The sequence below is a fragment of the Meriones unguiculatus genome, chromosome 3 (genome assembly GCF_030254825.1).
Source record: "Meriones unguiculatus strain TT.TT164.6M chromosome 3, Bangor_MerUng_6.1, whole genome shotgun sequence".
Taxonomy (NCBI): Eukaryota; Metazoa; Chordata; class Mammalia; order Rodentia; family Muridae; genus Meriones; species Meriones unguiculatus.
This window is the reverse complement of record NC_083351.1, coordinates 16,729,436-16,742,991: the sequence shown is the minus strand read 5'-3', so window position 1 is coordinate 16,742,991 and position 13,556 is coordinate 16,729,436. Positions and strand designations below refer to the sequence as shown.

The 13,556-nt window shown below is 59.5% G+C and overlaps 1 protein-coding gene across 1 annotated transcript in view; it reads left to right on the top strand.

The window, feature by feature from the left end:
* Positions 1–11,107, top strand: part of Runx3 (RUNX family transcription factor 3) — a 54,457-nt gene extending 43,350 nt beyond the window's left edge. The window contains exons 5-6 of the mRNA XM_060379320.1: positions 4,839–4,988; positions 8,613–11,107. Of these exons, the coding sequence (XP_060235303.1) occupies positions 4,839–4,988; positions 8,613–9,145 (683 nt within the window). The 3' untranslated portion in view covers positions 9,146–11,107. The remainder of the gene's footprint in view (positions 1–4,838; positions 4,989–8,612) is intronic.
* Positions 11,108–13,556: the final 2,449 nt, after the last annotated feature.

The window sequence follows — 13,556 nt, the reverse complement described above, 5'->3', positions numbered from 1 at the left end:
GGGCAGGCTGGGATGGCTTCCTGGTTGAGGCTCAGTCCTGGGCGGGGAAAAATGGCCCAATGCTCTACCTAGGCCTTGGAGAAAACTTAAATGTGGTGTCATCCCAGGTGTGGAGAAGCTGAGAGAAGGATGCTTGGGTCTAGAGAGACAGCCACACCTGGTCATTCGGTACCTCAGAGCCTGGGAGCACCCGAGTAAGGCCTGGCAGATCCAAGAGAACGTACCCAGCAGGAGGGAAAGGGTTAACCTCAGACCTCCCAGCTCCTCTAATCAGGCCCAGGCCTGGGCTGGAAGCCCAGCTACCTCCCTGCCCCTGGCCCTCCGCCAGCCAGCTTCCCTGCCCAGCCACCGCTGGTTTTCATCTGCTCACAGGGGGCCAATTCACAGCAGACCACCCCAGGCCCGGCACCCGCCTGCCACCCCAGCGGCTGATCTGAGTCCGGTGTAAATCTCCCCACAGGCCGCAGATCAAGCTCAGCAGCAGGCACACAGTGGCTGCTGTGTGTGTGGGTTGCTGAGCAGCCGGCTGCAGGGAGGCTGCTGGGAAGCTCGGGACCAGCCCCGGGCACGGTGGCTGGGGCTCACCTTGTTCTCTGGGCCCTGCCTGGCTTTGCCTCTCCCCGCATCCTACCTCCTGCCTTGTGGAGGCCAGACATGGACCTGGCCTCTCGCCAGCCGGAGCCCGGCTCTCCTGTGGGCTAGGCAGGCAGCTTATTGCAGGGTTTAGTATCACCTTGTGACCTTGGCCTTGTGCCTTTCCTTTCCATCTGTGAGCCTGGAGGTGGGGGCTGGGGAGGGGGGCAATGGAGCCTCTCAGAGGGCTGTGACCTTGCAGTTGTATGTGTGGTCCTCCAGGCATAGAAATCCCAACCTCCTTCTCTGCCTGCTTGAGGCTCAAGCTAACCCAGACAGATGCTTGGCTTTGGGGCAGCAGGAACCTGGCAGGTGGAGGCGCCCGTGCTGGCCTGGGGGCAGTAACGGAGTCCCAGCTGGACCACCTAATCTATCCCGGGGAGTCCCAGCTGGACCACCTAATCTATCCCGGGGAGTCTCCCAGGCCAGGGGCTTTGACCTACCTGTGAGGTCAGCTATAGCTCTGATGCCCCAGGAATGGGAGGCAGGGCAGGGCAGGGCTGACACCTCCCCTGAAGGTCAGAGCCTGTGGGCTGTGTACCGCTCAAACCGGACCTCACCTTTAGGGAAGCTCTAGGCTTTTTGTTCCCATTTTACAGAAGGAACAGTGGAGGCCCGGTGGGAGTCAGCAACTTTTCCAGAGCCACCACTGGGGCTACTGGCCTTGGAGTGGGCTGTCTGAGATCTCCTTCCCCCAGGCAGGGCCCCTGGCACTCACTGGGATCACAGACTCCCTGCCTGAGGTCAGCAGGCCCTAAACTCAGGGGTCCTTCTCCAGATACCCTTCTTTCCACGAGGATTCCACTTTTACCAGACCCATGTACCCCAGAGACAGGGGTAGGATGGCAACCGATGTACAGATATGGAAACCGAGGCCCTGTGGAAGGCAGGACTTGGACTGCAGGAGTTGTGTGACTGTGGCTCCACCTGGCTTTCAAAGCAAGGCAGAACCCTGCCGGCTTCACCAAGACCCCTGTGTGTGTCCTAGTTAGGTGTTTCTGTTGCTTTAATGAAACACCAGGACCAGAAGCAACTTGGGAAGGGAAGTGCTTATTTCCTCTTAAGGCTCTTAGGCTACACCCAGCTCTGAGGGCAGGCAGGAACCTGGAGGCAGGAGCTGATGCAGAGGCCATGGAGGAGTGGCTGCTTACTGGCCTGCTCCCCGGGGATGGAGTGTGGCCTGAGAGCCGCAATAGGAAAGCAACTCAGGCGTTCTGTGTGCTCCCCTGCCCACCCTCCTCCCCATGCACAGAGCACTTTGGGCTGAGCCCTAACGGGCGCCTCCCGGGAGAAACGGTAGTCAATTGTCTCATCTGAGCTGTCAGCCGGCCGGTGGCTCTTCCAAGGCACCTGTGCCGTGGGGACATGGTGGTTCTCCTTCATGGAAAGGCCACTGGGGCCAGCAGGGCTGTCCCTCCTGATCCTGCCATGGAGAGAGCGCCCTCTGCCCAGCAAGCTCCAATTTCTTCTGCTCTCACTGCTTTGGGGGATGTTCATGGGGCTCTTGGGTTGGGCCCAAAGGACAGGAAGCCCTTCTGACAGAGACTGTCCTACACCGAGAAGGACAGAGAGTACAAGAGAGGCTGGGCTAGTAGCAGCAGGAGGCCAGAGCTGCCCACTGCCTCCTTCCTTTCCACAGGGGTAGGGAGGGGCTGGAGGTCAGTCTGACCAATGCTAACTTCTTGTGATTTTTAAGTCAGCAACACTCTGAGGCAGAGGAACCTCCGAGAGCAGGCTGTGTGGTGGGGTAGAGGGAGGAAGGGACTGATCCCCCAAGCACAGGAGGGCAAGACCCGAGTGATTGGGGGAACCAGACAGCTCCATGCTCGCACTGTGGGAAAAGGAATGAAAGGCTTTTTTTTTTTTTTTCTGTGGCCCACCTCCTCCCCGGGCACAGGCCCGGTGCTTCTGGCGCTTCCGTTGGGTTCTGCTCCCAGCATGAGGCCCTCAGCCTCGTGGCTCTGAGACTCTCTGGCGCCCTGGCCACGTGGGGTCAGCAGGCTCCCCTCTGCCTCTCCCTGGAAGTGGGTCCAGCGCCGCATAGCCCCTCCTCTCTGCCAGGGAGCCTGCCCTTCACCATGGGTAAGCACCGGGCAAGCCATGGGGTCCCAGATGGCTGCGCAGCCACAGGGTTCCCTCCGACCGGCGGGCACTCCAAGGGCAAACGGCCCAGAAGGAGCACTGGGCCTGGAGTTAGGGATCTGGGCTGACCTCCGGGTCACCACCCCTGCCTCGGTGTCCTGCTACATCATCTGCCCTTCCTCCTGTAGCTCAAGGTGGAATGCGGTGGGATGGGTTTAGGTCCAGGCTACACCTGTTAGGGCCCATCCTTGAGCTGGCCCCAAGCCCTGCTCTCCTTCTGCCGGCCGCGGAAACGACTGTAAACACCCAGAACCCTGTGACTCAGAGCCGGGGGACTTGGCTCATCGGTGACGACAATGGCAGGCCTGAGGTTTCGCGCCAGCATTCGTGTGGCCCTCTTGGGCTGCCTTGGAACTTGTGGTTGACTGAGACAGCCAGTTCCTTGTACCCAAGCTGCCCTCGGGTCAGCCCTCAGCCCATTTATCCGGTGGGCTTCCTGCCTTTTGAGATGGCTTGGAATTCGTTGTCCCAGCTCATCCAGTAGCCTCAGAGCTGGGCTTTGACACTTCTGCTAAGCCTGAAACTACACCAGAGCACCATACCAAACAGCCATCCTCAGTGAACCACAAGTTCCTCCTCCTGCCCAGTTCCCAGCCACCCGCCTGTCTTGTCACAGACTTGCCCAGACCTCAAAGTCCACAGCACCAACTCCCGGTGTCCCCAGGCCTTGCTTTCCCCTTCAATTCCTAGAGCTGCAGGGTGGTGACAGTTATGGCCAAGCATACATGAGCAGGAACTCTGAGATCCACGGGTCCCAGAACCTTAAGGTCCCACCTTCAAAATCAAGAGTCAGGCTGTTTCCATCCCTTCCTCAGGTCTCTCGTCCACCCCAGCGGCGGTCAGTCAGTGGTCCTGTTGTGCTTTTCAAGCCCTGGGCTCATGCGTCCAACTTCAGACAGAACAGCGAAAGACCCAGCGGTACTAACCCGCCTTTCTGTCAGTCTAGAGAAGTTCACGACACTCCAGACCCAAAGACTCAAGCAAACTTCTCATGCTGAACATCCCCCTTACACGTTCCTGTCAGGTCCAGGTTTAGGGAGCCCTGCCATCTTGACACACTATGTGACCTCAGACAAGCCTCCACGGGTCTCCGAGCCACAGTCCCCATTTTCAGAGAGAAAGTCTGGAGGCGGAAGGACTTAGTGTTTGGGCGTTAGTTCGGCAGAGGTGCCAGACGGGAGGTGTGAGCTTGTATGGGGCCAAAGGAGACATTCAGAATCACTCTCAAGGAAAGGGATGGGGGCGGGGCAGTTATACCCCCTAGGGAGTGTGACAAGCAAGCCCACGGGACATCCAGCAATGTGGCTTTTCTTATCCTACTCGCGAGCTCTTCCAAATGTGGAAGTGAGGGCATTTCAGAGAGGCTGGCCACTGTCCCCGCTTCACGGTGAGGGACCTGAGCTCCCGGGAGTGTCCCTCCAAGAGAAAGTAGCAGAATAACACAGCCAGGCTGAGACCGTTCTAGAAAGTTCCATGAATGGAGTCTTCCTCTGAGGTTACACAAACCCCAAAGGAGACTGGGGAGGGAACCTCTGAGAGCTGGTGAGGATGGGCCCTTGCTGGCAGGGCCTCGGTGTTGGAGAAATGAGAGATGGGTGGTTGACGAGCATGCGTGGTGTCTCTCTCACGTGCCTCCAGCAGGTGCACAGCCAGCCCGGGGCTCCTGCACGGACGGTGGCTGTGTGGAGGGTATTGGAGAGGGCAGGCAGTCTCCTGCATGTCTGCCAAGTGCCCTGGTCCTTTGGCCCTGCGTCTAGGCAGGGACCAGAAGCCTGTATACCCTCAAATGACCAAACCTCTGCCCTCCTTCCTGAGGCCCCTGTCAGACTGCGTTGGGGACACTGAGGTAGTTCAGAGCTTAACATCTCAGGATGCTGGTCCAGTCAGAGCCCAGGGTGTGAGGTAAGGGTGACGGTTCTGAGGAGAGATCAGGGAGCCTGAGGCGGCACATGGCCACGGTCTCTGTCCTGTTCAGAAAACCAGACAGTTCCAGTTAGACTCCAGGGAGAACTTCCCAGCAGGCAAGGCATTGTAGTGGCTGACGGGCTCTCCGTGCTCCGCAGGGCACCGGCAGAAGATAGAAGACCAGACCAAGGCCTTCCCCGACCGCTTCGGAGACCTGCGCATGCGAGTAACACCCAGCACGCCCAGCCCCCGGGGCTCTCTCAGCACCACAAGCCACTTCAGCAGCCAGGCCCAGACCCCAATCCAAGGTAAGGAAGAACAGAGAGAGGCCTGTGGGGAGTGGGTGGAGCGGGGTGGGCGAGGACCCAGGATGTGGTCCTGCTACCCCAGGCCAAGTCCCTGGGGAAGATGGCGCCCCCTCTGTTTATTGGTGGCCAGCTGCGGCAGTCTGCAGTCTACACTTGCAGGCCCCCTGAGGGCTTCTCTGTACCAGGCCTTTGCCCGTTCGCTCAGCAAAGCTCACTGACTCATGCACAGTGCCTGACCCCGGGATAAGTCTGAGCAGATGTGGGCAGCCCTCCCTCTGAAGCTCACTATTCCCTGGTGACGTGAAGTTAATCCTGTGGTGTCGGTAGAGCCGTGGTCACTGTGACCCCACTGTCCACACACCCCTGCCACCTCAGCTTTCTCACGGTGAGGAAGGATAGGGTGGGCTGAGTGCTATTCTCGCCACAAATAGGGTGCTACGGGTGCCAGCGCCTCCTAGCCAGTCTCTCTACCCAGAGTCAAATGACTAGAGAGCCCTCGGCCTGTCCCCATTGCTCAGATGAGGCAAGCCAGGCTGCCAGCAGATCTCTCTGAGGCCTGTTGGTCCAGAACAGGTGCTTGGCCGGCCCCACGGCAGGCAGGCAGGCAGGCAGGCATTGTACTTCTGCGAGGAGGTTAATGTAGCCGGCTCTGGCCAGGCAGGGGCAGATGCCAAGCCACAGAGGCCAGAGGGCTAGCTGCTGCCCTGTGTGGTACCTGTCCCTTCTGCTCTCCAGTGCTGGCTCGGGGCCACCATGACAGATGAGTGAATTGATGCTGAAGAAGGTTGAGGCTGCCCTTGGGCCACATAGCCTTCTGGTGGCCAAGTCCAAAGTCTCCCTGGCCTGTCCCTAGGAGGGGATTTTCCAAAGGCCTGAGAAGGGCCCGAACATGAGGGCCAGATTCAGCTACATGCTGGCACCCCTCTGCCCTGCCTTCTGCTCTTCTCCACACCGGTCTTTCCATGGGAGGCATTGCCGGGAACACTAACCATGTGTTCTGGGCATGACACAGTGACACGCACTCAGTAGGTTCCGGACTCAGTAAGTGCCTTGCCCCTCATGCCCAGCCTTGTCCAGGAGTTTGCCCTTGGCCCAACCCCACAGGCCGGAACCTACAGAGCCTGAAAAGGATAGGGCTGAGCCAGGGACACCCCAGAGTCCACCAGGGTGAAAAGATCACATGCTCTCCCCGTCACAGTGAAAGGGTGTGGTCATTGGACTCAGTGTTCCCAGGAGCCAGAACCAGCCTTCCCACCCATCTGGGCCTCACCTAGCCAGCGTGGCATGGATGGCCAGTCCTTCCTTTACTGCATCCTGAGATGGGAGTCTTCGGCTCCATGTTTGCTCCAACTGGCCCTTTGGCGCTCAGGAGAGGACCCTGGATACCCACAGCAGGGACAAAGCACGTCCTTGGCCATCTGGTGGGCGTGACCAGTTCTCACTCTGCGTTGCACCGGCTGTGTGGTCTTCGGCCAGTCGCCTGACTTCTCTGAGCCTGTGTTTTCTCATCCATAAACTGCAAAGAGGCTCCCGCCGCAGAGCGGCTTTGGCAGGCTCAGGTGTGAAGAGGCACATTCTTGGGTCCTTCCTCCTGGTGGGACGAGGTCCCAGAGATTCCCCTAGGATGCCCCATCACTGTCCTCAGTGCCCACTAACCGCTTTGACTCCTAGCTTTGGTCACTGCCGGCACTGCCAAGACCCGGGTCGCCCCTGCTGCAGACACCCACAATGGGGTCTTCTCACAGCTCAAAGGGCTCATTCAGCTGCATACAGCAGCTGGGGCAATTTGGAGAAAATAAACATTTGCCTGCCCTGCTGCTGGCTGTTTGACGGTGGCCCCGGCGGCTCGGATTTCCTGAGGCCGTGAAGCCGTGGGCGCAGGAGTTTGAGGAATCTGCCGAGGGTCTGAGGGGGCAGCTGGTGGGCACAGCGGCAGCTCCGCACATGCTCCGCTGCGGGGCCACAGTCCCGCCGTCCCATCCCAGCTCTTGTCTGCTCTGCTTTGAGAACAGGGTCCCACATCGGCGGGCATCGGTGCCCAACATTCCCTCTTGGGGGCTCTTGCATGTCTATGGGCTTCAGGTACTTCTCCCTCACAAGCCTCAAGGACACACTGACCAGCCAGGGTGTCCCAGAGGAAAGCTCCAGCAGCCTGCCCCTTGCCTGTTCTCTCTACCTGGACCCAGGGGCAGCCCTTCATGACAACCCCCAGCCAGGACCAGAGACCCAGGGAGGACGCTTGAAACCTTGAGCAGAGCCCAGGAAGCCTAGGAAGATCTTGGCAACGGCCAGAGGATACACTGAGAATAGACATCAACCCTGCTGGCCCGGGGAGAGGGCTTCCCTGGCCTTTCATCCATGATGAAGGAGACAAAAAGTGAGGCTTAGCAGCCTCAGGTCCGGGGTCACTACTTAGGACTATCCCCTGCCCACTGCTGCCAGGGTAGGAGGAGGGGCCCCAGGCCAGGGTTTCGTCTTATCAGGGTCCCAAGCCAGCCACTTCTGGATACCTAGAGCAATAGGTGTGACAGTGGCCGCAGCAAGACACAGAGAGCACTCTGGATGGCCAGGCCTGGCTCTGTCCTCGGCATTTTAAGTGTATTAAATCTGATCCAGGGAAACGGAGGCACAGAGAGGTTTAATAACTTGACAAAGGACACTCGGGGAAGGCAGGGCGTGAGAATCAAAGACAGGATGATTAAATGGCTCCAGAGGCCACACGGAGAGCCCATGTGACCTATCCAAATGGCCTATGAGGTCAGTGGTGGGGCTCAGGACAGTGTGCCCTGTAACCCTCATGCCTCCGCCTAACTGGGCCCCTGTTTTCCCACCAATGGGATTAGCTGTGTTCCCGAAGCCCGTGCGAATGCTGGGACTGGGGTCTGGGATTACAAGAGTAGCTGTGTGGGTTGGCACGCCCTGTCCTGGAGCCCGCTGGGAAATCCGGCCCCTGGTGTGGCTGTGTGCTGACTGCATGCTAACGGGGCCGGGGTGGGACTCCCAGGCCCCTCCAGGTAGCGTTTCATTTTGCAGTGGGGGCAGGTGAGGGTGTCGTGAGCGTAGTTGTGTGACCATCAGGTAGTGCCAGCCTGCAGGGCAACCTGGGGGGGGGGCATAGGCTCAGGAAGTGAGGGTGAGGATGAGAAGAGCCCCCCACAGCCAGGACCCCACTCTACCTACCCACCTACACGCGCAGAGAGGGAGAGAGACAGAGACAGAGACGTCCCAGCAGAGGACAGAGGCCTTCTGGGACATCCCAGTACTTTCTGTGCCTGAGTGGGAGAATTAGCTTTTCTCTATGGCTGCCTCAGTTTCTTCCTCTTCAGAGGCAAGGCCCAGCTCCCAATCTCATGGAGACCCTGAGACCCTTGGTCTTGCCAGCTCTTCAGAGTGAGCTGGTGGGCGTCCTGTCTGGTGCCTGCCCGAGCAGGCTGGGCACCGAGAGACACACGGGAGGAAGGAGGGCTGCCCCCTCTGCTTTGGCCGGGAGGTCCACTCCCACGGGATTCCTGCACGGCCCGGCCCAGGCCGAGGAAGCGATCCCCAACGGGGTCATCCCACAGTGGGAGAGGACCCACGGGCGGTGCTGGCCTGCGCATCTGACCTCCATCTTGCTGTCCCCAGGCTCCTCAGACCTGAACCCCTTCTCGGACCCGCGCCAGTTCGACCGCTCCTTCCCCACGCTGCAGAGTCTCACAGAGAGCCGCTTCCCGGACCCCAGGATGCACTACCCGGGCGCCATGTCCGCCGCCTTCCCCTACAGCGCCACGCCGTCGGGCACCAGCCTGGGCAGCCTGAGCGTCGCGGGCATGCCGGCCAGCAGCCGCTTCCACCACACCTACCTCCCGCCGCCCTACCCCGGGGCCCCGCAGAGCCAGAGCGGGCCCTTCCAGGCCAACCCCGCGCCCTACCACCTCTTCTACGGCGCCTCCTCCGGCTCCTACCAGTTCTCCATGGCAGCCGCGGGCGGCGGCGAGCGCTCGCCCACCCGCATGCTCACCTCCTGCCCCAGCGGCGCCTCGGTGTCGGCGGGCAACCTCATGAACCCCAGCCTGGGCCAGGCCGACGGCGTGGAGGCCGACGGCAGCCACAGCAACTCACCCACGGCCCTGAGCACCCCGGGCCGCATGGACGAGGCCGTGTGGAGGCCCTACTGAGCGCCCTGGAGACTTGCGGGCCACCCGGACCGTCCCTCCGGCCCCTACAGGAAGAAAACAGACTTTGGCCTGGTCCCAGGGACCAGAGCTGGTGATGGCTCCCAGAGCTCTGTCCAGCCTCGAGTTTGAACAGAGGGAGGGTGTGGGGACCTCCCACAGGACGATGCCCCAGCCCAGACCCGTGTCCCTCGCCCTGCCCCGCCCAGGATCATCTCCTAAGTCAAAGGCTACCCCTGCCCATGAGGGAGGGGCCTTTGCTGGCAAGAGAAGTTCAGGCTCAGAGATGTCCACCCCAGGGACCAGCCCCCTCTCTCTCTGCAGCCATACCCGTCCAATCAACTGGAAACCCCAATCCCTGAGATGTCGTCACTCCCCTGTACAGGAGGAGGGCCTAGGACACACCCACATCAGCCCCCAACTTGACTTCCCCACGATGCCAGGCCAGCAGCCCCTGACCAGCTCTAGCTTAGCTGAGGACGATAGGCTGCGGAGCAGGCTCGTCCCTGATGGCAGGTCCCTAAAACGAGGAAGGCCTCAGCGCCTTCAAGTGCATTCCAGCCCAAAGAGCCCCAGGGACAGAGAGGTCCTGGCAGAAAGTCTTAACTGTGAGGATGGATAGGGTCTTCCCTCACCAGATCAAACCAAGCTGTGTCCCGGGGGTGCCTCACGGCCCACAGCCCCGTTCCCAACTTGTTAGCACCTAGAAGCAAACAACCCTGACAGTGCCCTCCCCCCACTAAGTGTCTCCGTCAGGCATTTTAAATCAAGGTCTCTGACAGGCAGAAGTTCTGTGTCTATGAAAGCCTCGTGCCATTCACACCTCATGTTCCTCACAGAAGGGGACCAAAAGCTGGAAAAGTCCTGTGGGGGCTCTGGGGAGCGGTGTCCAAGCAGAGGTCAGAGGGCATCGTGAGATCTGGCAGATGGGAAGGGAGGCCGTGGCCTCGGGCTTGGGTCATGGGAATTGTGGGAGGTTGGTGGGATGGGTTAAAGAGCTCTTAACCAGAGCTGGCCCACAGGTGTTTTTTTAAACTGCGTGAGCCACATCCTCTGTGGCCCCTGAACCCTCCTCTTCAAGGTTCCTTAGGGACGGTCCCTGTCACAGTGCTTGGCCTTCTCCGTTGCCGGTCCCTGTATCAGCCACATACACACTCTGGCAGGTCAGGGAGTCCTGACAGTCCCTGGCAGATACCTCCCGTTACAGTTTCCTTTGTCCCACCCTCCCTGGGGAGGAAATTCTGTCTCTTGGAAGTAGCTGAGGTAACTTTCCAGCTCTCCTCACCCAGAGGGGCCTCCTTGCCTCTTCTCAGGAAGCAGCTCTAACCCATTGCTCTCCTACCTGCTTTGCTACCGGTCCATGGTGTGGACTGTGTCCGCTCACCAAGGAAGGATCCCAGCACCTACCACCGTGTAAACCACCCCAGACGGCTACCCTTCCTGATACCCAAACGCGGACGGAGATTTAAAAAAATCACCACCACCAGCCCCCACCCCCTTCCCGGTCATCCCTACTCTTCCCCACCCCTGACTAACAGTGACAGCTGAATCTGTTGTGGGTCCCACGGTGAATATAGGCTGTTTTAAAAAAAAAACAAATGGGTCCTTATTTGTAAGGCTACTTTAAAGTGCTACTCGAAAGCACTGGCTAGAAAGAAAAGCACAAGGAGGCCGAGGGGTTGATACAATGTTACCGGGCAGGGGTTGGGCACCGGTCTTTTGTAACATTGCTGCCCTGAGGCGCCCTACCTGCCGTGAGCGGGTCTTCCTGAGGCAGGGTGAGAGCTGAGGGGCACCGGAGGGCCTGCTTTGCACTATGGCTGCTTGGTGTGTTTGTTTTTTGGTTTTTGGTTTTTTTTTTTTATGCACAACTTGCTTGTACAGTCAATTGCCTATCTTGGGTACTATTTAACTGTAAAATGAAAACTGTATTTGTTACAATAATATAACAGATGGCTTGAAGGACCCCGTGTCAGGCTTCTGAAGTTACGAAGGTGGGCAAGGGGTGGGGGAGGGGGCTGGACATGGTTGAGCTGGCTGTGTGGGCGCTACCCCCCCCCGGGCTGGGGAGCCCTCCATCCATCAGGACCCCAGCTCATGAACCTGTGGAAGACCACCTTCCTGGCTGGGCTGGGACCCCGAACATCCGATGGGCCTTCAAGATTACATTGACCCTCTTTCCCTCAGCTGGCTGTGTCTATCGCGGTAGCCACTGCAGGGTCCTATCTGACACCTAGAGATACAGATTGGGGGAGGGACAGGTTGAGGGAGCAGCCAGCCACCCCAATGATCACGTTTGGAGTCGGGTCCTCTCTAGGATGGGTGGTGAAGACGTTCCCAGAATGATAAGGACGGGGATAAGGACGCCCCTGGGGAGCCCCTATGAAGTAGACACACCCCTCGCCCCTCTGGCATCTGCTCGGTGACACACTGGCAGCAGAGGAGACAGGGCCGCAAGGCGGTCATTCAGAGATGAGGTCATTCTGACCAGCAAAGAGAGCTGCCGTGGGCTCCACGGCTCCCCGGAACTGGTAGTTGCCAAGCTGAGTACACCCCAGGTGGGTCACCCAGTAGGACCTTTCCCTGGGTTAGAACAAACCTACAAGTGTCTTCACAGGGCACACGCTTCTATCTAACAACTCCGGAGCTAACCCCCGACTTTAACTCCTGTCACCTACATCCCGCTTGTCAAAAGGAAACAGACCAGAAGAAGCCCAGGGCCCTGGCGGGACGAAACCAGTGCAGTTACCGCTGCGGCCTGTAGGTGGCGGCAGGAGAGACTCGGAGACGGCAGAGCGGAAAGCGGCCATTGATTGCACAACTCCCCACCTTAACCCCCTGCTTGGGAGAGGATGCTGTTAGGGAGAACTCCACAGCCTAGGGCGAGTCGAGTCGCTCTTGCCCTGCCCGGGATTTCCTCATCCTGCAGGGGCAGTGACGGTAGCAGCTTCCTGTCCCTGCCCCTCACAGCCACCCTGCTGGTCACATGTACCAGATGGTAGCGAGGTCACAGACCCTGAGCTCCTGGGCGCCACAGTGACAGTGACACGCAAGGAAGAGCTGAGTTCTGGGTAGGAGGCCAAGCCCCAGTTAGGGGGAGTCAGAGGGTCCGAAACTGCCAGCCCAGGTGAGGGGGCCAATCTGCTGCCAGCCCGGAAGTCGTCATGGCTCATCTGACAGCCCAAGGAACCCACTGCCGTGATGATCCTTGTCTGGCTTAGCGGCAAACTGGGAGGCAGCTCCCAGGAAGGCCCCAACCCTGTGATGTCAGGCCTGGGATGGCTTTGACTCTTGTCCTGAAAAGCGCACATCCTGTCTGGGCCAAGGGGAAACAGGTCTGGATGAGCCCACGCTGTGGGACATGAGGACAGGACCTGACACGGACCCGGATCTGCCCCCCTTCTCAAGCAGCACCCCTCCCTGCCTCAGACCACACTCCTGCCAAGAGCCAGAGCCCCAGCATGGCCCCTGCGCCCCACACCTCGGCTCGGAGCCCTTGAGTGGCTCCGTTCATCTCAGGGTCATAAATGAAATGAGCTGTCAAAGGAGCCGAGTGTGAGAACCCTCTCTGGCAGAAACCCAGACCGCCCCCCCACTCCTCCCCACGGGGCCTTGCAGAGTGCGGGTGAGGGCCCGTGGCCCCCCAATATCCGCTGCTACACCTGTGTGGTCCAGGCCAGGGGAGTCTGGGAAGCCGGATTCCAAGCTTCCTATTTTTAGTTCGCAACCAAGAGTGCGCTGTTTGTTTTATATATTTCTATCCATCACGGAGTGCCTGCCTGAGCCAGCCGGGAATGCAAAGGGGTGGGTGGCCCGGCTACTTCCCTGCTGTGCCCCAGTACTGGAAACGGCCAAGACTCCCCGGTACTCTAGCGGGTGGGTGGCTGCCATGGGCCGCATAACCCACTGCTTCTGCGGACAGTTTCTTCGGGGCTGTGGCCTCAGCTCTTTCAGTCATTCCCCGGGTCCCGTCTGCAGATGAACAAGTCACGGCAAAACAAAGTACTCCTCCCCAGGCAGGACAGGACAGCAGGTTGTAGCAGGCACAAAGGGCTGCACGGAGGAGGCGTCTCTCTCCCCCTCAGACAAGAGGGAAAGGGGAGATCACTGGACAGGCGGGAAGGCCTTCTCCATCCGGGAGGGTCTTGTGTATAAAGGTCTGGGGGGTCGGCTTGGGATTGAGCTGGAAAGGAGGGTGGGGAAGGGGAGCCGGCCCTGGTCATGGGGTGCTGGGGAGCCAAGCTGAGGGGTGTCAGGAAGAGAGTGAGAGAAACGTGTTTGCAGGCCTCCCAGTGGTCTGAGCTCAGGAAAGGGAAGCTGTGAGCTAAGAAGCAGGAAGGGCAAGACGACCCCTGAGGTCGCAGAAAGGACTCCATGTCATGGCCACGGTCCAGTTTAGACGAGCTCGCATCGT